Raw genomic sequence first — 24302 nt, 5'->3', positions numbered from 1 at the left:
CCCCCCCCCCCCCCCGTGCCCTTCTTCTCTGCTTATTACACCTGTGGCTCTTTGAGATCTGGGACCGGTCTGCCAACCGGTTGGCGTTGGCTAAGCTCTAGGATTCATGCTAAGATTGAGCTGCCACCTTGCGTGGAAACAGCCTGCACCAGGGCACCGGTGCAGGGAGACTTCCCGGAGCTCGAATTTGCTCAAACCCCCCACTGAGCAGCTGCCTTCTCCCTCCTCGGAGAGGCACTGTCCTCAGCACAGAAAACCCAGAGCTCTGATGTGGCCTGAGGCAAGCGCGCTGCTGTGTCCCTGGCGCCCAGGAACCTGGTCAGGTCGCCTGAGCCTGATTATTGGAGGGATTTATTGTTTTACCTCTGCACACATCTGTTTCACTTCGTGTGACTTTCCTCTGTGGCACCAAATCTGTAACCGGATGGTTAACTCGACTCAGGTGTTGGCAGCCTCTTTTCTGTGGAGCGTGTATCTGTGCCCCTGAGGCCCCTTCGGCCCCCCTAAATCCTCCCATAACCTGCCCTGCCCTCCGTCCGGACTCAGCTGTCTCAGCTCAGTTTGCTGACGCTCCTTACTGGCCAGGCCTGCCTTCCCACCTGCCGCGGACAGCCCGGTGCTCCCCACACCGTGGCAGGCTGTGGCTTCTGCTCTTTCTCCTGGCGCTACCCCAGCACGGCTCAGTGGGCACGCAGCCACTTTTTCCAACCCAGTTGTAAGTCGTAATTACTTTGAAGCCAAAGACTTTTTAAAACATCTATTAAAACATAACATCCGGGACAGCTGCGAGGCTCAGTCGGTTCAGCATCTGTCTTCAGCTCAGGTTATGATCTCACAGTTCGTGGGTTCACATCAAGCTCTGTGACAGCGTGGAGCCTGCCTGGGATTCTCTCTCTCTGTCCCTACCCACCCCTCCTCAAAAATAAAATAAACACTATAAAAAAAAAAAAAAGAGGGGGCGCCTGAGTGGCTCAGTTTAGCGTCCGACTTTAGCTCGGGTCATGATCTTGTGGTCTGTGAGTTCAAGCCCCACGTGGGGCTCTGTGCTGACAGCTCAGAGCCTGGAGCCTGTTTCAGATTCTGTGCCTCCCCCTCTCTCTCTGTCACTCCCCTGCTCATGCTCTGTCTCTCTCTCTCTCTCTCTCAAAAACAAGCTTAAAAAAAACAAAACAAAACATAACATCCGTAAGAAAAGTGCACTTATCATAATTGTCCAGTTCAGTTAATTTTCACAAACTGCCAGCACCGTGTCACTGGCACCCGGAGGAGGAACCAACATCACCCACCCTCAGAGACCCCCATCTCCCTTCTGGTTCTGCCCTCTTCCCAAGGTGACCTCCCGATTCTGGATGAATTTGCCATCCTCGTGCGCTGTGTGAACATCACCCGCGTACATGGGCAGCCCAGGGATGTCCGTTCTCAGCGTGGTGTGCTCTCAGCTTTTCCGTTCTACGTCGGGGATCTGAGGACAGTCACACCTTGTGAACATGGGGTCTGCACCTAGCAGGGGAGCCCCTAGGTGTGTGCATGTGCAGACATAGTAAACGCTGGCAGTGACTGGAACCACCACTGAGAGATACATTCAGCTAAGTACTGATAAAGCATCCCGTTCGGCGAGTGCTTGACAGCCAATCACACTCGTGTCACTGCTTCCAATCTACACAGACATTTCCATTCAGTGACGTTTTGATTTTTTTGAAAATATTCCCCAGGGTTAGCTTCGTTATACTCTTAATGGTTGCTGAATTTGTTTTCCTCCAGGGAGCAGTCCCTCCTTAACACACTGGGTCTGGGTGGGCTCTTTGCATCCCAACGTAACACTGACTGTGTCTCCATCCCTAAAGATGGGACACGGTTTTCCCTTCCCTTCCTTCTCACTCCATCTAAAGCCAACTGGATTTTACCTGCTGGGGTACCATGTTTTGAGCTTCCTAGTAGTATGTGTTACTCTAAGTTCAGGAAAGAAAATACCATCAGAAATTGAATTATAAAAGACCTTTTCTTTTTCTTTTTTAAAACAGTCGGATATTCTAAAAATCAAGCAATAGCACAGAGCTCGGGGTCTTACCTTTGCTTTTTGGATTCGGTAAGTAACTCTTTGTTTTACTTAAAATGTGTATATATGTAGTGGTTGAATAATTAAATGACCTTACATTTTAGTGTGGTTCTTGAAAATCATTAATATATAATGATCAGACTTAAAAGTTAAGGTTCATGGGCTCTTGCTGTTAAATTGCAAGAGCACATAATGAGTTAATTAATTTTTGATAAATAGGATGGCATAAAAATACAGAATTGCACAGCAGAGAATCACATAAATAAAACTGAAGATAAACTGGGACAATGTGGATAAGCACTTAAAGGATGAACAGCCTTAGGGAGACAGAGGTCACACAAGTTATAAGGAGGAAAGGTTCATCAGGAAGGAGGGGAGCAGTCAGACTGCAGCTGAACTCTCACAACCTTTTGATCACTTGTGACCAAGGAAACACAAGTGACATTCGTGAGATACGAGCTTTAAAAACCAAGGTAACAGGGTTTTCTGAGGTGCGTATACTCAGTATTTGCAAAGTGTGAACTGGGGGCGTCGGCAGCATAATTTTGCATTTTGTATCAAGAACTTAAAAAATGCTCATGCCCTCCACTCCTAGATTTCACTTGTAGGGATCTCAGAAATTCTGAAAATGATTTGTGTGCAGTCTGTACATGGGCATTACTACGTTAAAAAGCATTTTCAGTAACATGACAAATGATTACAATAGGCGAAGCATCACTGCACAGTGTGTATTTCAACCATGGATTTTCTCTTTAATTAGCTTATTTTTTATAAATTTTTTTTTATTTGAGAGAGAGAGCGAGAGAGAGAGAGAACGAGAGAGCATACATGTAAGCAGGGGAGGGGCAGAGAAGGAGAGAAAATCCCAAGCAGGCTCCAGACTGTCAGCGCAGAACCCGATGCGGGGCTCGATCCCACAAACGGTGAGATCATGACCTGAGCCAAGATCACAAGTCGGACGCTCAACTGACTGAGCCACCCAGACGCCCCTCTCTTTAATTACCTGAAAACCCACCTTTAGAGTGTCTGTCTGCATGCAGTCTCCCCTTGGGCCCCTCTGGGTCTCGGGACACAGGGTACCCACCTCCTCTGGGCATTCCTTAGGGGGTTCTGTTGAGCAAGGTCAGCTGTGTGTCGGAATTTCTGCTCGTGCTGAATTAATTCACCTACGAACCTACTTTTCTTCTCATACTGGCTCAGCCTTTCCCTTGATTACCAGGAACACGGGGTGGGAGTGGGGTGGGGGGAGGTTTGGGAAGAAGTTTGCCTGACGGACAGCCCTGCTCTCGAAGACAAGCCCCAGGGCTGTGGTTCCTTTTACTTAGACTAAAACTCCCTTTCATTCCATCATCTCCTTCCAGACCCTGCCCTGGGACCTGTTTTCACTCTCAGATAGTCTGTCCAACATTTTCCTAAACAAAGACAGTTTCCATTAAAGACAGTCACACCCACCATGGTCCACAGTGTGCTTCTTAGGGCCTTTGGGTGAAGGGAGGTGGTGATTTTCTTGTTCTCCTTTAGGGCTGCTCTTTATGAAATACTGGACAGTGACAACGTGTTCTCTTGAATGGCCATGGATGCGTTGCTGTGTATGTGTTCCAGAATCACTGGCAGGATTCTGGAAGCTCTCTCGGTGTGCAGGCTCCACATGGACAAGGCCAGCAGGACTCGGGAGAAGGAGAGAGGAGGGCTGAAGATGCCCTCTCCTCTCTGATATCCTGTGCAGCTTTCTCTCTGTTCACTGGAGAATAGGAAAGAAAACGTAGGAAGGCCAAGTTGGACAAGGTGGAGCCCAATTTAGAACAGTGAGGACTGCAGACCAGGGAGGCACTGAATAAACTTGCTGATGGAAGTCAGCATAGCCACCACTGAGCTGGCAGAGGGCAGGGCAGAGAACCAGGTCCCTGAAAGTGCCCTTCCGCAGTGGGCAGGGAGAGGAAGAGCAAGTTGGACGTCTGGCCCCATCACTCCCAGAAACTGTAGGGAGGGAGGCAGGCGAGGGCTCAGAGCCACAAGGTCCCTGCTTCCAGGAGCAGGAAGCCCCCAGATTGGGCATCACGATGTCTGCGCTCTGGGCGTGGGCGTCTGAAAAGATGATGATGCTGAAGTCTCACCAAGAAGACTTGCCCTGACTCCAGAGATTTGACTTGTTCTCAGGATTTAGTTGGAAGAAATCAGGGTAGTAAATTTCAGTGAGCTTTGCGGTGGAATTTGCATGACCACCTTGCTGTCCTAGCCAAGGGCCTGGAGGCACAGAAGGGCCCCACAGTTCCTGGCTGAGGGTGGAGTAAGATTAGCAAACAAAAAGTCTGGCTTTTAAAGAAGGTAGCCTTAGGCACATATTGTGCATCAGGCCTGGGGCCTGAGTCCCTGGCCCCTGGAGGTCAGCGTGTGTGGAAAAGAGGGCTTATAACAGGGTTTGGGGGGGGGGCTGCGCTTCCTCCCCAGGGGTACCCCGCCACTTTCCGCCACCACAGAGAACCTGTCTGCGCCTGCTTCCCTGGGGACCCCGGCAGTGGTTAGCCACCAAGGAACAGTCTGTCCTGGATGGCCACAGCCCCCAGCAGGGGCTGCAGGCCCGAGGGGATGGCTCAGGGGATGCCCTGTTTTCCAGGAGGTGTGTTGGTGTCCTTAGTAAAGGACAGAGACAGGCGGTGTGCCTGTGCTGCCCTCCGGTGTGGGGATGTGCCTTTGACTGCTGCCCCTGGCGCCTTTTCTCTGTGCACCTTGGTTTTATTTGTTTAGTTTCTGATCTTGTTGGGTTTGCTTCGTTTCTAATGCTCATTACATTTCAGCCTTTCTTTTCACTTTTCTCATGTAAGGTTTAAGGCGATTCATTTTCTTGTGGTGACCGTGGTGGGTGCCCCTCAGTCCTGAATAACATGGTACACTTTTTAGCTTCCGTTGTGATTTCTTCTCCCTTTTAAGTGTAGACCTCAGGATTTCAGGAGCAGAGAGCTGAGTCAGTCACGAGCCTTGTTCAGGACACGCTCTCACCATGTGTCGTGTGTGTGTGGTCTGGTCTCTGTGTCTTGACTGTGTCGCCTAGAGCTAGAGCCGGCTCGCGCTCTGACCCTACCCCTGCGGAGCTCTGGTATTTATACCAATCTGGAAAAGTTCGTTAAAAATTTCAGTTGTTTTCATGCGAGGAGTATCAGGCCGTGTGTGATATTTTAAAACTTAACGTTGTTAAGATATATCCATACTGTCGTTGCCAATCTTTATAGTTCATTCAGGTTTTAAAAATTGAGGTGAAATTTATATACTGTGAAATGCAGGATTTCAATGTGAAAATTGTGTACAAGGTGAACAATTTGGTGAGTTTTGACAACTGTGTACCCCTAACACCCCAGTCAAAATACAGAATGTTTCCACCACCCAGAATGTGGGCCAGAGAGCACTGCGTGGGGCTCGAATCTGCAGGAAGAATCACACAGCGTGCCCCCTTGTGTGTAGCTTTTCGCTCAGCGTAACGGTTCTCCGTGGCATTTTGTATGTCGGCAGCTTATCTTTTTATTGTCTGTTGTGTGGACGTGCCACAATTCGTTTTTATGCTGTACTGTTTACTGACATTTGGGCAGTTTCCTATCTGGGTTATTTTAGCGAAAGCACCGTGAACATTCACATCCAAGCCTTTTTGTGGACTGCGTCTCCACCGCGCCTGGGAACATACCAAGGGGTGGAGTTGACAAGTCATAGGGTGACACTTGCTTCGCCTTCGGAGAACCTGCCGAGCCCAGAGGCTGCCCTGCGCCCGCGTGGCGGCTCTCCACCTTGTGGTGCCGCGGACGCTGTCGGCCTCAGTGCCAACCATTCAGCAGACGTGCCGTGCGTCTCGTGGCCGCTGTACTTAGCGCTTTCCTGCTGCCGATGATATCGAGCACCTCTTCTTGGGTTTATTGGCCATTTATTTCTTTTGTGAAATGTCTCCAAATCTCTTGCCTTTTTTTTTTTTTTAATGGGCCATTCATCTTGTTACTAGTTACGAAAGTTCTATATTTTGGATGCAAGTCCTTTGTCAGATTCCTGTACTGTAAATATTTTCTCCCCACCGTCACTTGCCTTCATATTTAGTGGTGTCTTTTGACGAGCAGAACTTATAAATTTTATTGAACTTCGGTTTAGAGGTTTTTTTTCTTTTATACTTGTTTTTTTTCTAAGAAATCTCTGCTTGCCCCAGAGGAGAAACTATCGTCATATTTTTTTCTAGTAGCTTATGGTTTTTACTTTTATATTCAGATCATTGTCTATCTCATACTAATTTCTGTGTGCAGCAGGACTCAAGGCTAGTTGGTGTTTATGTGGGGACTCGGTCACAGCACGCTTCGTAGAAGACACTGCCTTTTCTCCGTGGAGTTGCCCCAGTGCTCCTGCCGAAAGGCAGTCGACACACCAGTGCGGGTTCATTTCAGCCCCTGTCCCGTCCTGTTTGTGTGCGGCCCGCACAGCACTGCACACACCGATGGATGCATATGCCCATCCCCCGGGATGGCTGCTTCCAGCTGTGTCACAGTCTGTTGCGGGAGCGAGGGCGCCTCGTGCGGCCATCTGGGGGAGGGACGCAGCGCTGCCGTCGCGCGGCTGCAGCCCTCAGAGCCCTGGCTGCGGGTGGGTCCGCAGCCCCTCAACACTCAGTATTGTCAGTCTCTTGACTTTTGCTGGCGCCTCACTGTCTCGACCTGTGCCTCCTGATCGGGAATCGTGGCGAGAACAAGCTCGGTGGCTCCCTTTTCTCCGGACGTGAGCTTTTGTCTTCTTGCCCATTTTTCTGTTTCAAACGTAAAGAAAAGTCACGAAGACAGTACGAGAGCTCTGGTTTGCGGCCAGCATTGTGCCTGTCACCCCGAGTACTTTGTTTCCTACAAAGAAGGACGTCTCCTCCAAGCAGAGCAGGGACACATACATGACATATGCCCCCACACCTAGCCTGCTTGTGTGTCACCTGCTCAGAACCACACACCTCAGTTACGTGTCTGTTTCCTTCATCCCGTCAGTCTGGGACATTCCATAGCCTGTCCTTGATACTTTGGACGGTCCCAGGTACTTCTCTTGTAGACTGCCCCTTCAAACAGGTTGTCTGATTTCTTCATGCCAGTGTTAGGCCAGTATCTTTGTCCGGAGCACCTTCTTGTCGCCCCCTCGGTGCGTGTGATTTTGATTTGCCCTGTTCCTGACCGTGCTGTGTCTGGTCATTTGGTGAAGGTGGCATCTGGACAGTGGGAGCTCTGGCAGGCTCTCATGAGCTCTCTCACGGATTGCCTCTTCAGCCAGCCTTTCCTGTGGGCACGCCAGGGTCTGTGGGGGGGCAGGTCCTTGGTCGGGAGAAGATGGTTGTGGTCTGCAGTGAAGGCAGGGTGCCGAGTGGAACTTGACCACAGGTGGTACATAAAAATGAAATGCTTTTGCACAAAGAGGGCTTCTAAGACCCCTTTGCTGGATTGCATTTTGGCTCGTTGGCCGCTGGGACACAGTCTGGTGGCAGCTCCCAGGCTGCTGCTCGGATGGTAGTTCATTCATTCATGTGCCAGGTGGTACCGGGGACAAGGGGTATAGCAGTCAACGAATCAGACGAGAGCGAAAGCCAACGTCTCCACTGCGACATCAGGCCCTGTGGCCTTCTCGCCTCCTACTGCCTCCACGGACCCTTGCGTACTGTCTCATGCACAAGCCAGGCCCATGTCCCCTCCAGCTTCTCAGCGAGGCCCAGGAGGAGCTCCACCCCCTGCCTGCACACAGGATGCCCTGCTCACAGCACTCGCCACCTTGCAGGCGCCTGCCACGGACATGGTGTGCCTTGGCCTGGGCCCTCACGGTTCAGGACACTCTGTAGAAGGGGCTTGTGTGCGCTGTGAGCTTGAGGGGCACTGTTTCCACTTACTTAGGTCTTTGTGTCTTTCCTACAGGTTTGTGAAGTTTGTGCTGTGTTGGCGTTTTCTTTGAAGCAGCTGTAGAGAGATGGTGCAGCCTTGCTTTCTGCATTCACTTGCTCGTTGTCAGTATAAACAAATGTGATTATTTTTGTGTGTTGATCCTGCAGAACTCCCTTTTAGCTCTAGGTTTGGGGCTACATTCCTGAGGATTTCCTAGGTAGACAGTCGTGCCATCTGCAAATAAGGACAGTTTTATTTCTTCCTCTCCTGTCTCTGTGCCCCTCATCTCCGCTCTTGCCTCACTGCACCGAATAGACCCTGTGCTGTGCTGGGTGACAGCAGCGCCCTTGGCTTTCCAGGATCCTGCGCGGAACCCGCTGAGCACTGTGGGCCACGTGCTGACTGAGAGCTTTCCGCGTGAATAGGTGTTGGGGTTTGCCTCATGTTTTTTTCTGGGTCAGTTGCGATTTGTTGGTTTTTAAAATATGTGTGTTACTGAAGATTTGTAAGATTTTTTTCCATGGTTTTAGAATTTGGAATTTTTCTGATTTGGAAATTTTCTGATCGTTCCTGGAATTTGGTGAGCTCTTTCAAAGCATAGTCTCAAGGTTTTTTTCAAATAGATAAATTTTCCTATATTAGCTTCTAGTCTCCTCTTTTTCTATCTTGTTTTTCCCTTTTGGGTCTCTTGTGCTTGAATGTTGGGTCTTACAGTCTGCTCATCCCTTTGGGATTTCTATTTCCTTCTAATTTTGCATCTTACAGTTTGACCTTCCAGCTGTGAGCCATGACCACCCACTCCATCCTCGCCGTGGCTTTTAGGAGTGGGATCTTTTGCTTTCAGGTCCCGTCCCTGGCGTGCCCCTGTTTTGTCTGCTCCCCCAGCAGCTCCAGGGGCAGCCGCTTCTCTCTGCTTCCCAGGCCCTCTGAGATGGGTTCATGGCTTTTTGTTTGTTTGTTGCTTTCTGCCCCCTGGGAGGCTGGGCGGAACTGTCCCGGGGCCAAGGCGTCAGGTGTGTAGTCCTGGGGCCCAGCCCTTCCATTCACACATGGGTGGCCTCTGCTGGGCCCCACGGCAGGCCTGTGATCCAGGTGTCCTTGGTTTCTGGTCCTTTCTCTCCCAGCCTCCCCCTTTCCTCGGTCCTCCTGACAGATCAGGGGATCTTCCTGGTGCACTTGTGGCGAGTTCCTGGAGCATGGAGTTGGGCCTGGGGACCACTGGCTGCTCTCTCCTCGAGACCCTGCATGACCGTGGCCTTTTGCTGCTCTCTGGGAGGCCAGCGTGTTCAGTGGAGGTGTTGGTGGTGCTGGCGGGGACAAGTGGCACGACACAGACCTTGGGCCTGCTCCCTTTAGCATGCTGGAATCTGCTTCCCTCACTGCGGGAGCTCTCAGGTCATGCTATGGTCGTCAGAGGGCAACCCGGGGCCTTGCCCACCTCACCCAGAGTGGGGATCCACATTGAGGATGAGAGGCTTCCGTCAGGCCTGGCTCTGGCCTTCCATCAACACACTTAGATCCTCCAGAGTGGTCTCATTCATGGGGGTCATTCCCTGGACTGTCCCCACCCCTTCCTTCCATTCCTTCCACACAGGTAGCCCCACCTGTACCCACTGAGCAGACGTTTGTACCAAGCAAGTCTGTCGTCCCGTGAAACCTGCCTGTCTCAGAGATGTGAGGAAGGTGGCTGTGGGGGCTCCTGTGCCCATGCCCATGACACATCTTGGGCCTCCTGCATGACCCGGCCTTTCTCTGTGGTCCTGCTGCTGTTCAGAAAACCGCACGCCTCCTCCAGCAGGGCTGTGTGCTTAAGTTAGAAGCGGGGACGGTGGCTGTTACTGAGTTGGCCACGGCAGGATTGGTATGCAGAGTAGTCCCTCCAAAATACAGTGCCACGTGCTTAAGGGGATCTTTGATTCAGTCTTTTCTGAGTGAGTTTCCCAAGAAAGAGAGCAGAAGTGTTTGGACACCCACCTTGGTGCTGTCATAGTGCCCAGAGGGCACAGGGCTGTGTGGACAGAGCGTGGCCCTCACTGGAGTGCCTGCAGGCCACCTGCCCAGGGCCCCCACGAAGGCCTCAGCACACAGAGACTACGTGGGCCTTGGAGCCTCCTTCCCTACAAGCTGGAGGGCTGCTTTGCCTCCTGGACACATCGGAGCCCTCATATCCTGGGCAGTCTTAGACCCTCAAGTTGTTGGCCCTGTGCTTACTGTCTTTCACCTTTGAGTCCAAATGGGCGTGTGGAACCCAACAGGGCCCTGTGGCAGGTGGCCCCAGCATCTCCAGGGTTTGACGCGCACAGTCTGGCTTTTGTCTGGCAGAGCGGGAGGTCCTGTGACTCATTTGTGAGTGCCAGAAAGTGATGTGAACCACTTTTGCCGTGAAGCATTTTGTCCAAACTGCTAGGAAGTAGCAATGCTGACTGATTCAGAGGCTCGCGGTTCATGTTTCTGTTTCCCTCTAGTTCTGTCCCGGGCGTTTGGGGAGGGTGGAAGGTTGAGGCAGACGGAAGGGGGCTGAGTGCCTACAGGGCTGGGACTGGAGACCTGGCTCTGCTCGGAGACTTTGGAGAGCAAGGCATTTGAGCACAGGTGTGGCTGTCACTGAGAGGCCGCTGGGTGGTGGTGTTTGCTCTATTTAGAGCGGCCCACCAGCCAGTAACTTGTTAGACACGCCTGTTGCCAGCGAGTCAGAAGGTTTGTTTTTTCTCCTCTCTGCATCATGTGCCCACCGATTTTTATGTCTCACTTACGGGGTCATTCAGAAAAGAGTATTGTTGTCCACTCCGTAGAATGTGCTGCGACTTTAGAAAACGGGCAACGTCACGGGCTCAGGTCTGCGACAAGCAGAGCCAGCTGGGTGCCAGGCCTGCGGATGCTTGCTTTTCCGACTGAGCGTCAGCTAGAGATTTCAGCTCCACAGGTGAGCGGGGGTGGGTGGGGTGGTGAGCTGCTCCTGCCCGAAGGAAGCAGGAGAAAGCAGGAGAAAGAAGTACGGGGCCTCCGGGCTGGCGCCTCGCGGCCTCTGAGTCATCTCTGGTCTCACCGATACTGGCATGCAGGGTTTCGTGTGAATAGGTTCAGAACTGAGGTGAGCTTCAGCAGTTCGCAAGCCAAAGTCCTTCTGCCGTTTTATAAAGTCATCCCTTTCATTCTGTCTTAAACAATGTGTCTGGTAAATACACGCTCCCCTCCATTCAAATAAACAATTGGCAGAAAACTCAAAGTTCTGTTTAAAGGTTGTTTTACGGACTTTGTCAACTGATGGGAGTGTGTTGATGCCTGTGTGGTACTCGGCCTCTGGGGGTATTTGCTAGGACCTGGCTTGCAGCCCCCGTTGTGCTGCCAGGGCGGGGGCAGCGCTGGGGGGCGGTCAGGGTGGCCCCCTCCCGCCCCCGCCCGCCTCTCCTTCTCCAGACACACCACAGCCTCTCCTTTCTGGGCTTCCTCTCCTCCTCTTTCCTGAGAAGTGAATTATGGGCTCTGTTTTAGACCCGAGACCGGGAGGGCGTTAGCTGGGTCAGGAGCCGGGCCACGTGATCTTAGCAGTGACTCTTCCCCAAAAGGCTCGCCTGGATCCTCTGAGAAGCGGACGGTGTCTGTCTCCTGGTTTGATGGGCAGCTGCAAATCAGTGCTGCTCTGGGGGGCGGGGTGCCCACTTGTGCTCTTGGAAGGAAGAGAGATTCCTTCTCGGCACTCATGAAAGGCCTCCCTGGAACAGACAACAGTTGAGGAAAGGGCCGTGTGAGCCCAGAAGTCTCCGCACGTGTCCGCTCACACTGACCACGGGAGTCGCACTCACTCCCTCTGCGCGTGTCCGCTCACACTATTCACGGGAGCCGCACTCACTGCGCACGTGTCCGCTCACACTGCCCCACGGGAGCCGCACGCAGCTGTTTGGTGGTTGACAGGCTCCAGCTCTCGCCGAGCGCCACTAACCATGATTTCTTACAGAGACTCAGGCCCCGGACAGCAGTGAGCCTTTGAGCTATTTTCTGTTTGTGTAGCGTGTTTTCGTTGTGAGGCTTAGGAAAGGGGGAGGACCCGGGTGTTTGCCCAGCTGCTCCCTCGAGCGCCCGTCCTGAAACCCCGCCGGCCAGGGGGAGGGCTTGCTGCAAACGTGGGTTGGGACCGCTGCGAACGAAAAGACCCCGGGCCCCGCAGGCAGACTCTGTCTGCCCTCACAGGCTTCCAGACACTTCCTTCCGCAGCCAGCCAGCTCCGGTGGCCTCCACCCGAGAAGGAGAAGGTGGCGCACCTCCTGTCCCACTCCAGTGGCAGTGACTTCTCTGCTCCCTGCCTCTCTGTCCCTCTGTCCCACGTACCCCTGCTGGTTCCTACAGTCACGCTGGCCTGGCAGACAAGAGGGGCCGCTGTGACGGAGCTGGCAGGGGTGCACGCGGGGACTCTGCCCTGGAGACCTGCTGGCTCGGGAACCGGCGGGCAGGGGGTGCAAGGCAAGGGGCCTCTGCTCTCAGCTGCGTGAGCCCTGGGCAGTCCCCCATCCTGCCCCTGCAGCCTGGACTCCCCTGTGCTCCTCCTCCCTCCCGCTGAGTCTCTTGCTCATCTGAGGAATTCTTTTCTTCTCTCTCAGTTAAAGGCGGTTCCTTTCTCAGAGGAGCAGGGAGCCAGGGCTGGGGCACTGGCCACACAGTCCAGGTTCTGTCAGTGGAGGGGCCACACAACTTGAACGTGTGTGTGTTCAGTGAATCTGCATGTGTGACCCTAAATGTCTTTTGTGTGTGCTTCTGCTACAATTACGGCTGTAGAAAAGTTGTGTATGCACACGGGTGGGGGCTGGAAACTCAGAGCAGTAAAATCCGTGCATTGGGGAGACGGTGGTTCTCCGGAACATTTCTGGTGTCACCGTGGCACCTGTGCAGTAAACCCAGAACTATGATGATGATTTTAGAAAGCACCATGGAGTGAACTCAGCTTAAACTTTCTTCCTAAATAGTGGGTGTGATTGATTAGAGATATATTTAAAATCAACCTGCCTGGGTTATTCCTTCTATATAATAAAATACACCCATTTAAAGTGCACATTCAGTGGGTCTGACAAACGTCTGCACCCGCGTGAGGACCGCCTCAGTCCAGGCTACCGTTTCCTTGTGCTGCTTCACACTCGTCATGCCCGGCCCCTGGAAGCAGCTACCAACAGATTTCTTTAGATTAGTCATGTAACTATGGAGTCATCTGTTCTTTCCACCCCTGAGGGTTTTTTCCTGTTCTAGAACCTCATAGAAATGGAATCATACAGAATGTGCTCTTGGGGTTGGCCGTTTTTGCTCAGCATACGCTGAGATTCGTCTGTGTTGTTGCTGACATCAGCGAGTCAGGCTTTTTTGCTGCCAAGCTGCATGTTCCAGGGTGCACCTCCTGTAAGTGCCCGTCGGGGGACAGTGTTTGCCTACCTTGAGTACAGACACCATGGAAGTTTGTGCGGGTCTTACCGTGGACATGTACGTCGTTTCTTCTGATCAACGTTTAGGGACAGAGCTGGTGGGTGATGTAACACGTTTGCCTTTGTGAGAAACTTTAGAACTATTTTCCAAAAGGATGAACCATTTTATAGTCCCGGCGATTTAAGAGAGCTCCAGTTGTCCCGAGTTCTTACCAACACTTGGAGTTGTCTGTCTTTGTGATTTGAGCCCTGTGGCATGCCTGTGGGACTGTCTCCTTGTAGGTTTAGATTGCATCTTCCTGGTGACTAAATGTGCTTGCTGTGTCTTCATTTGGGTGCTGACTGATTACACATGTCTCTTCCTGTGTGAAGTGTCTTCCAAGTCTTTTGACTTTTTTATTAAGTTGTTTGTCTTGGTCTTGAGTTTTAAGATACAGATTCTTTCTCCCAGTACATGGCTTGCCTTTGTTTTCATTTCTTAAAAGTGTTTTAATGAAGAGAAGTTGTCCATTGTGATTAAGTCCATTTCATCAGTTTTTCCTGTCAAGATTTGTGTTTGTGTGTCCCTTCTAAGAAAATAAGAAACCTTTGTCTACACCAAGACTGTCTCCCTGTTTTTTCCTAGAGGTTTAACTATTTTGTCTTTTACACATAAGTGTGTTACCTGTTTTGGGTTAATCTCAGTGTGTTGTGAAGGAGGGATTGCGGTGACAGTCTCCCTCCCCTAACCCAGTCCCAGCACCTGGGCTTGGCATCTCTGTTGAAGGCCGAGTGGCAGACACAGCATGGGTCCCGTGTCTCTGTGCTCATGTTCTCCTTCACGCTGCCTTCGTTCACGTGGCATAGTCATGCTGAAAAAAATCAGGTATGGTTAAATCTTCCAGCTGTGTTCTTCCTTTTCAAAGTTGTTTGTTTGTTTTTAGGTCTTTTGAATGTCTGCAAACATTTAGAATCTGCTGTCAAGTCTGCTTGGACTTTTGTTGGAATTGCATTGAATTTGTAGATCCATTTTGGGGTCTTACTGATCCTGAATGTTCTAATCCATAAACGTGGTACATCTCTCCATTTCTTTAGGCCTTCTTACATTTTTCAGAAATGTTTTATAGTTTTCAGGTTACAGGTCTTTCATCTTAACAAAATACATCAGTAAGTATTTTATGGCTTTTGGTACTATCAGAAATTAGTATGAAAAGTAAATCCCCCAGTTTTATTGCCGTAATGTGCTAAATTACCTTATTAGTTATAGTACATTTTTTGTTTGTTTGTTTTTTAATTAAGAATTCACTGTGAAGTGACGAACAGACTTTTACGTGTTTCTGTCTGACTGTGAGCCTTTATCCCCTGTTCTTGGCTCGCTGTAATGGCTAGGACTCTGGGGCAGAGTCCTACAGAAGCGGTTCTGCTCAGAACTCTTGTGTTTGTGTCATCACTTACACGACGAAGAAAAACGCATGCAGAGAAGAGCACCAGATGTAAATGTACAGCTCAGCGAGTTTCATACAGCAGGTATTTGTGTAGCCACGCTGGAAGCCCCTTCTTGCTTCTACCTGATTACCTTCCTTATTCCCCCCAAAGTTAAATACGCTCCTGTTTTCTGAGGTGATAGTCCTGCCTTTTTCTGAACTTTTATAAGTGGTGTCATTTCTAGTTTTTTGGATCCAGCTTATCTCACTCTATAGCTTGCCTTTTCACTCTCTGAAAGCTACCTAGTGATGAACAGAGTTCTTAATTTTAAGGCAGATCAATGTAGTAATCTTTTCCTTTACAGTCAGTCCTTCATGCCTTCTTCTTGAGGTATTTTTTTCCTACTTTTAGGCGCTGAAGTTATTCTCTTAGTTCCAGATGCGTTCTTTCTTTTTTGCCTTTTATATTCTGATCGAAACTCCACTTGGAATTGCTCTTGTTCATTTTTATTGAAGTTCAACACATACATAGTTCAGGGCGCAGGTCGTAAGTATGCAGCTCGCTGAGTTATAGGAAACTGTGCCGTCCTGCGTAGTCATCTGCAGGTGCAGGGCTGGAGCATTGCCAAGGTCCCACACCCCCTCTTGCTCCTTGTCAGAAATCCCATCCTCTTCTCCACACCCAAAGTTAGTTTTGTCTTATTTTTGACCTTTATGTAATTCCTTATGTGGTCTTTTGTGTCTGGCTTATCTTGCCCAACATTAGATTTTGGAGATTAATGCTGGTTTTTGTGTAGCAGCATTTCACTACCTTTCATTGCTGTGTGATAGTACAATGTATGGAGAGGCCACCTCCACCCTTCTGCTGGCTGGACATTTGGGTGTTTGAGTGATGTTGCCAGGAAATGCTTGTACATCTCTTTTGGCACACGGCCACTGTACATCTGCTGGTCACACACGTGGGGAGGGACTGGCGTGCCCGCAGTGCTGTGCTCGCCTGCAGCAGGCGCTTGTCCAGTGGTATGAGGGTGTGCTACCTGGCCTGTCTCCTCCTAACCATTCCTGTGACTTGTCTTCTTCACTTGAGTCATCTGGTCATCACATGGCAGTACCTGTTTGTGGTTTTAAATTCATTTCCCTGATGGCTGACAGGGTTGCAGGTAGATGTTTGGATATTTTCTTCGTGTACAGCCTGCTCATGTCTCTTGCCCATTTTTTATGATGTTGCCTCTCTTTTCAATAGGAGTTATTCAGATGTGTCGGATACAAGTCCTTTGTTGAACTTATGAATTACAAATAGCTCCCCCCACTGTGTGGCTTTATCTTTTATTCTTTTAGTAGAGTTCTAGATGAATAGAAGTTTCTAATTTACTGCAGTCCAGTTCACCAATCTTTTCCTTATTGTTAGTGCTTTTTCCCCCAGTTGTGAAATTTTTGTTTACCTCACTCATGAAGATATTTTTCTATATCATTCTCTAGAAATTTTATTTGTTACTTTTCCCATTCTGATTTACAGCTGATCTAGAAGTCACTTCTGTTTGCATGTGGGTAGAGGTCCTGAATGACTCCTTCTCGTAGGGATTTCCAGTGGGTGTAGCATTGTTCATTGAAAGGAAGTTCCTTGCTCAGCAGCTGTCCAGTGTGGACGTGTGTAGGGCCTGTTTCTGGCCTCTGTGTTCTGTCCAGTCAGGCTATTGGTCTGTCCTTTGCCACATTGCAGCTTTAGAGAACACACACAGTGTAGTTTGATTCTGTAAGCCCCCTTATTCATCTACTTCAATACTTCTAGCTATTTTCTTCTAAATCTTTTTGCATTTTTATATAAATATTAGAGTCATTTATTAATTTTCAAAGCATCTCCAGTGAGGATTTTGATTGGAATTATGTTGAATCCATAGATCAGTTATGGGAGGACCGACTTCTTTATGGTATTTCGGTTTCCTAACAGTGAACATATGTCCATTCTTTTACTTACCTCAGTAGCCGTGCATGGCTTCAGTCCTTTGTTAAATTAATTGCTTGGTATTTGCTTTTTTAAAAACATTTTTTTCAGCTTACTGAACTATAATTCATATAAAATCCACCCACTTAAAGTGTACATTTTGGTGGGTTTGGTGTGTTCACAGTGTTGTGCGGTCATCACCACGGGACACACACCCCCATTAGCTCCTGCTCCCCACCCCCAGCTCCCAACCGGGCACCACTGGCTCCCTTTCTATCTCTGTGGCTTGCCTGTTGTGGACAGTTCCTACAAGTGGAACGAACACAGTTTGGTCTCTGTGACCAGCTTCCTGTGCTTTTCCATCACATTGCAGCCAGAGTCAGAGCTTCATTTCTTCCTGTTATAGGGTCATGGTCCACTGTATGCATGGACCACCTTTACCTTCTGATGGCATTTGGGTTGTTTCCACCTTTTGTCTATTATGCGTAACGCAGTCATGAACATTCCTGTGCCAGTTCCTGTGTGGACAGACATGTTCAGTTCTCATGGGTATAAACCCAGGAGTGCTGTGTTGCTCCATGTTTAACATTTTGAGGAATTGCCAGACTGGTTTTTAGAGGAGCTGCACCACCTTACGTTCTCACCAACAATATAGGAGAATAATTTGATGTTTTCTGATACTGTAAGTGGCATCATTTAGAGCATTTTGTAGATCTAGAGAAATTAATTTTTATATATAGAAAGTAATTTAATTTTGCTTATCAATCTTGTACTCTGAAACCTTGCTAAATTTACTTTTAATTCCAATGTTTCTCTGTTGATTATTTGGGTTGTTTGTGTATACATTTTTCCTCTTTCTAAGCCTTGTGCTTTTTATTTTATTTTATTAATGTTTATTCATTTTTGAGAGAAAGAGAGACAGAGCATGAGCAGAGGAGGGGCAGAGAGAGAGGAAGACACAGAATCTGAAGCAAGCTCTAAGCTCTGAGCTGTCAGCACAGGGCCCAATGCAGAGCTCAAACTCACAAACCATGAGATCATGACCTGAGCCGAAGTCGGACGCTTAACTGACTGAGCCACCCAGGCACCCCTTATTTTTTTCTTTTTAAGACAGAGTGCTAGAGGGGGAGAGGAGCAGCGGGAGAGTGAGAGAATCCCAAGCAGGTTCCACACTCACTGCAGAGCCTGATGCAGGGCTCAGTCCCATGACCCTGGGACCATGACCTGAGCCGAAATCAAGAGTCACTCAACCAACTGAGCCACCCAGGTGCCCCTCTAAGCTTTGTGCCTTTTATTTATTTTTCTTTCTTCTCTTTAAAAAAAAAATTTTTTTTAACGTTTATTCATTTTTGAGAGACAGAGTGTGAGCGGGGGAGGGGCAGAGAGAGAGGGAGACACAGAATCTGAAGCAGGCTCCAGGCTCTGAGCTGCCAGCACAGAGCCCAACACAGGGCTCAAACTCACGGACTGTGAGATCATGACCTGAGCCGAAGTCAGATACTTAACCGACTGAGCCACCCAGGCGCCCCTTATTTATTTTTCTTAACTTGAGTCTCTAGTAAATTTTTAATTTACATCCAAGTTAGTTACCATATGGTGCAACAATGATTTCAGGAGTAGATTCCAGTGATTCATCCCTTACGTGTGACACCCAGTGCTCATCCCAACAAGTGTCTTCCTTAATATACCTTCCCCATTTAGCCCATCCCCCCTCCCACAACCCCTCCAGCAATCCTCTGGTCTCTATATTTAAGAGTTTCTTATGTTTTGTCCCCTCCCTGTTTTTATATTATTTTTGCTTCCCTTCCCTTATGTTCATCTGTTTTGTATATTAAATTCCTCACATGGGTGAAGTCATATGATACTTGCCTTTCTCTCACATACTAATTTCTCTTAGCATAATACCCTCTAGTTCCATCCACATAGTTGCAAATGGCAAGATTTCATTCTTTTTGATTCCCAAGTAATACTCCATTGTGTGTGTGTGTGTGTGTGTGTGTGTGTGTGTGTGTGTGTGTGTGTATACCACATCTTCTTTATCCATTCCTCCATCGATGGACATTTGGGCTTTTTCTATACTTTGGTTATTGTCGATAGCACTACTATAAACATTGGGGTGCATGTGCCCCTTCAAAACAGCACACCTGTATCCCTTGGATAAATACCTACTAGTGCAATTGCTGGGTTATAGGGTAGTCCTATTTTTAATTTTTTGAGGAACCTCCATACTGTTTTCCAGAGTGGCTGCACCAGTTTGCAATCCCACCAGCAGTGCAAAAGAGATCCTCTTTCTCCGCATCCTCACCAACATCTGTTGTTGCCTGAGTTGTTAATTTTAGCCATTCTGACAGGTGTGAGGTGGTATCTCATTGTGGTTTTAATTTGTATTTCCCTGATGATGAGTGATGTTGAGCATTTTTTCATGTGTCTGTTAACCATCTGGATGTCTTCTTTGGAGAAGTATCTATTCCTGTCTTTTTCCCATTTCTTCCCTGGAATATTTGTTTTTTGGATGTTGGGTTTGTGATAAAGTTCTTTATAGATTTTGGATACTAACCCTTTATCTGATAATGTCATTTGCAAATATCTTCTCCCATCCTGTTGGTTGCCTTTTAGTTTTGCTGATTGTTTCCTTCGCTGTGCAGAAGCTTTTTATTTTGATGAGGTCCCAATAGCACATTTTTGCTTTTGTTTCCCTTGTCTCCAGAGACATGTTGAGCAGGAAATTGCTGCGGCTGAGATCAAAGAGGTTTTTGCCTGCTTTCTCCTCTAGGATTTTGATGGCTTCCTGTCTTACATTTAGGTCTTTCACCCCTTTTGAGTTTATTTTTGCGTATGGTGTAAGAAAGTAGTCCGGGTTCATTCTTCTGCATGTCGCTGTCCAGTTTTCCCAGCACCACTTGCTGAAGAGATTATCTTTATTCCATTGGATATTCTTTCCTGCTTTGTCAAAGATTAGTTGGCCATACATTTGTGGGTCCATTTCTGGTCTATTCTGTTCCATTGATCTGAGTGTCTGTTTTTGTGCCAGTACCATGCTGTCTTGATGATTACAGCTTTGTAATATATCTTGAAGTCCGGGATTGTGATGCCTCCAGCTTTGGTTTTCTTTTTCAGGATTGCTTTGGCTATTCAGTGTCTTTTCTGGTTCCATACACATTGTGGTGTGGGATTGTTTGTTCTAGCTCTGTGAAGAATGCTGGTATTATTTTGATAGGGATTGCATTGAACATGTAGATTGCTTTGGGGAGTATCGACATTTTAACAATATTTGTTCTTCCTATCCATGAGCATGGAATAATTTTCCATTTTTTTGTGTCTTCTTCAATTTCTTTCATAAGCTTTCTATAGTTTTCAGTGTATAGATTTTTCACCTCTTCGGTTAGGTTTATTCCTAGGTATTTTATGGTTTTTGGTGCAATTGTAAATGGGATCGATTCCTTGATTTCTCTTTCTGCTGCTTAATTGACGTAAAGGAATGCAACTGGTTTTTGTGCATTGATTTTATATCCTGCAACTTTACGGAATTCATGGATCAGTTCTAGTGGTCTTTTGGTGGAATCTTTTGGGTTTTCCATGTAGAGTATCATGTCGTCTACAAAGAGTGAAAGTTTGACCTCCTCTTGGCCGATTTGGATGCCTTTTATTTCTTTGTGTTGTCTGATTGCTGAGGCTAAGACTTCCAATACTGTTGTTGATTAACAGTGGCAAGAGTGGACATCCCTGTCTTGTTCCTGACCTTAGGGGGAAAGCTCTCAGTTTTTCCCCATTGAGGATGATATTAGCATTGGGTCTTTCATATATGGCTTTTATGATCTCGCGGTATGATCCTTCTATCCCTACTTTCATGAGTATTTTTATCAAGAAAAGACGCTGTATTTTGTCAAATGTTTTCTCTGCATCTATTGAGAGGATCATGTGGTTCTTGTCCTTTATTTTATTGATGTGATAAGTCACATTGATTGTTTTGTGGATATTGAACCAGTCCTGCATCCCAGGTATAATCTCACTTGGTTGTGGTGAATAATTCTTTTAATGTATTGTTGGATCCAGTTGGCTAGTATATTGTTGAGGATTTTTGCATCCATGTTCATCAGGGAAATTGGTCTATAGTTCTCCTTTTTAGTGGGGTCTTTGTCTGCTTTTGGAATCAAGGTAATGCTGACTTCATAGAATGAGTTTGGAAGTTTTCTTTCCATTTCTATTTTTTGGAACTGCTTCAGGAGAATAGGTGTTAACTCTTCTTTAAATGTTTGGTAGAATTGTCCTGGAAAGCCATCTGGCCCTAGACTCTTGTTTGTTGGGAGATTTTTGATTAGTGATTCAATTTCTTTACTGGTTATGGGTGTGTTCAAATTTTCTATTTCTTCCTGTTTCAGTTTCGGTAGTTTATATGTTTCTAGGAATTTGTCCTTTTTTTCCATATTGCCCATTTTATTGGCATATTAATTGCTCATAATATTCTCTTATTGTGTTTATTTCTGCTGTGTTCATTTTGATCTCTCCTCTTTCATTCTTGATTTTATTTATTTGGGTCATTTCCTTTTTCTTTTTGATAAAACTGGCTAGTGGTTTATCAATTTTGTTAATTCTTTCAAAGAATCAGCTCCTGGTTTCATTGATCTGTTCTACTGGGTTTTTTGGTTGTTGTTGTTTCAATACCATTGATTTCTGCTCTAATATTTATTATTTCCTGTCTTCTGCTGGTTTGGGGTTTTATTTGCTGTTCTTTTTCCAGCTCTTTAAGGTGTAAGGTTGTGCATCTGAGACCTTTCTTCCTTCTTTAGGAAGGCCTGGATTGCTGTATACTTCCCTCTTATGACTGCCTTTGCTGCATCCCAGAGGTTTTGGGTTGTGGTGTTATCATTTTCATTGGCTTCCATGTAGTTTTTAATTTCCTCTTTAACTTCTTGGTTAGCCCATTCATTCTTTAGTAGGATGTTCTTAGTCTCCAAGTATTTGTCACCTTTCTAAATTTTTTCTTGTGGTTGCTTTCGAGTTTCATAGCGTTGTGGTCTGAAAATATGCATAGCAAGATCTTGATCTTTTTTTACTTGTTGGGGGCTGGTTTATGTCCCAGTTTGTGATCTGTTATGGAGAATGTTCCATGTGCACTCGAGAAGAATGTGTACTCTGCTGCTTGAGAATCAAATGTTCTATATGTATCTGTTAAGTCCATCCAGTCCAGTTGTCATTCAAAGCCATTGTTTCCTTGTTGATTTTCTGTTTAGATGATCTGTCCTTTGCTGTAAGTGGGGTGTTGAAGTCCCCTGCTGTTATGGTATTGTTGTCAATGAGTTTCTTTGTGTTTGTGATTAATTGACTTATATATTTGGGTGCTTCCCGTTTGGAGCATAAATGTTTACAACTGTTAGTCTAGTAAATTGTTAACTAGAAGTCATGACAATGGCGTTTCCGTCTCCTTTGCAATCTCAGAGAGTGCACTGAACCCTTTCACTGTTAAGTATGTTGTTTGCTGTAGATTGTTGTCATACCTGTCCTTAATAAAGCTAGGGACGTTCTCTTCCAAAGCTGAAGAGTAGATGCCCCAGGCAGAGAAAGGGCTCCTGTCACTGTGCCTCCATCTGGACTATATCCCCCAACAACCCCTCAGGGCCTGCCCCTTGGGCTGGAAGACCCCCAGCATCAGCGCAGATATTTCCTCCAAGTCTTTTCACCTTCTGGTTATTCTGCACACAAATTTGAAATTTTGATGAAGCCTGTTGATCACAGTTTTCTTTCTATCACTTGTGCTTTGTTGTCAGATGTAAGGATTCTTTGCTTAACTCAGGGTCACCAAGATTTTTCTGAGTTTCCAGTTTTAGCTCTCACATTTAGGTCTGTGGTCTACTTTGAATTTCTTTTGTGTGTGGTGGGGATTGATGTTCATTTTTCCCTTCCAGTACTGAGGCCCCAGCCTTTGCCTTGCCTGGGCCATTCCTCTGCTTGTGGCTCTGCCTGTGTGGGTCTGCACACATCCCCGGGCCAGGTGGTAGCTCTGTGGCTATGAGTTTTGAATCAGAAAGCATAAGATCTCCATCGTGTTTCTTCTTTTGTCAAGACTGCCATCGCCATTCTGGGTCTTTACTTCTCCATGGGAATTTCAGGATCAGCCTGCCAATTTCCATAAAGACACAAGTAGAGGTTTTGGTATGTATTGTAGTGAATCCATAGGTCAGTTTGGGGAGAACTGTTTTGTAATATTGAGTCTTCTGATCCACTAATGCATGATGTCTCTTCTGTTCATTTAGATCATTCACTTGTTTCAGCAATGTTTTCTGATTTCCACTGTACAAGCCTTGGCACTTCTTTTGTTAAATGTATGTCTAATGGTTTTATTCTTTGATGCGATTATGAATGTATTATTTTATTTCAGATTATTTGATGCTAGTGTATAGAAATACAATTGAATTTTTGAACTGTAAATTGTATTTATTTTTTATCGTTTTATGTTGTTTCATCACAGCAAGTGTGCCCCTTAATCCCCATCACCTACTTCACTGCCTCCCCTCCCTTCTGGTGACCATTAGTGTGTTCTCTATAGTGAAGAGTCTGTTTCTTGGTTTGTTTCTCTCTCTCTCTCTCTCTCTCTCTCTCTCTCTCTCTCTCTTCTTTTTTTTTTTTTTGTTGTTGTTATTTTTTTTGTTTTTTTTTGCCTTTCTCATTTGTTTCTTAAATTCCACATATGAATGAAACCATCTGGTATGTGTCTTCTCTAACTGACGTATTTTGCTTAGCATACTATACTCAAGCTCCATCCATGTCCTTGCAAATTGAAAGATTTCATTCCTTTTTATAGCAAAGTAATATTGCATAATATATATAGGTCTTACACCTTTATCCATTCATCAGATGATGGACACGTGGGCTACTTCTGTAATTTGGCTATTGTAAATAATGCTGATATAAACATCAGGCTGCGTGTATCCCTTTGATAGTGTTTTTGCACTCTTTAGGTAAATTTTCAGTAGTGCAATTGCTGGATCATAGGGTAGTTCTATTTTTAACTTTTTGAGGAATCTCCATACTGTTTTCCTCAGTGGCTATACCAGTTTGCATTCCCACCAACAGTGTAAGAGGATTCCCCTTTCTCCACATCCTCACCAACACCTGTTGTTCCTTGTGTTGTTAATTCTGACATTAGTGTCAGAATGGCCTTGTGTAGCCATTCTGACAGGTGTGAGTGGTATCTCAGTGTGGTTTGGATTTATATTTCTCTGGTGATGAGTGATGTTGACCATCTTTTTTCATGTGTCTGTTTGCCATCTAGACATCTTCCTTGGAAAAGGGTCTATTCAGTCTTCTGCCCATTTTTAATTATGGGGGGTGTTGAGTTTGATAAGTTCTTTATAGATTTTGCATACTAACCCTTTATCAGATGTGTCATTTGCAAATATCTTCTCTTATTCTATAGACTGCCTTTATTTCCCCACAGTAAACCTTCTCTGATGTGGCCTCTTCTCTCTTTGGTTGTGCCAGTCTTCAGGTTGATTTCTGGGGTATTTGGGGTGATTTTGGTCTAGTTATGTCCATGGGATGAGGTGTGCCCAGGGTTCTCCTACCCTGCTGCCATCTTCCTCCTCTGAGTCAGTTGCCTTTTAGTTTTGTGGATTAAAGACCTAAATA

General features: G+C 46.9%; 1 protein-coding gene across 15 annotated transcripts in view; it reads left to right on the top strand.

Annotated features, from left to right (window-relative positions):
• Nucleotides 1-24302, top strand: part of B3GNTL1 (UDP-GlcNAc:betaGal beta-1,3-N-acetylglucosaminyltransferase like 1) — a 98726-nt gene that overhangs the window by 14721 nt on the left and 59703 nt on the right. For 13 of the 15 annotated variants that reach the window (XM_045044594.1, XM_045044593.1, XM_023244388.2 and 10 more), the window contains one exon: nt 2022-2086. In XM_045044594.1, coding sequence (XP_044900529.1) covers nt 2022-2086 — 65 coding nt within the window. Of the gene's footprint in view, nt 1-2021; nt 2087-8434; nt 10850-13314; nt 13430-24302 lie in introns of those variants that run through there. The other 2 variants (XM_045044592.1, XM_045044596.1) reach the window with 2 other exon arrangements.

Source organism: Felis catus, chromosome E1, assembly GCF_018350175.1.
Source record: "Felis catus isolate Fca126 chromosome E1, F.catus_Fca126_mat1.0, whole genome shotgun sequence".
Taxonomy (NCBI): Eukaryota; Metazoa; Chordata; class Mammalia; order Carnivora; family Felidae; genus Felis; species Felis catus.
The sequence above is the reverse complement of the archived record's forward strand: the minus strand, read 5'-3'. Positions and strand labels throughout refer to the sequence as shown.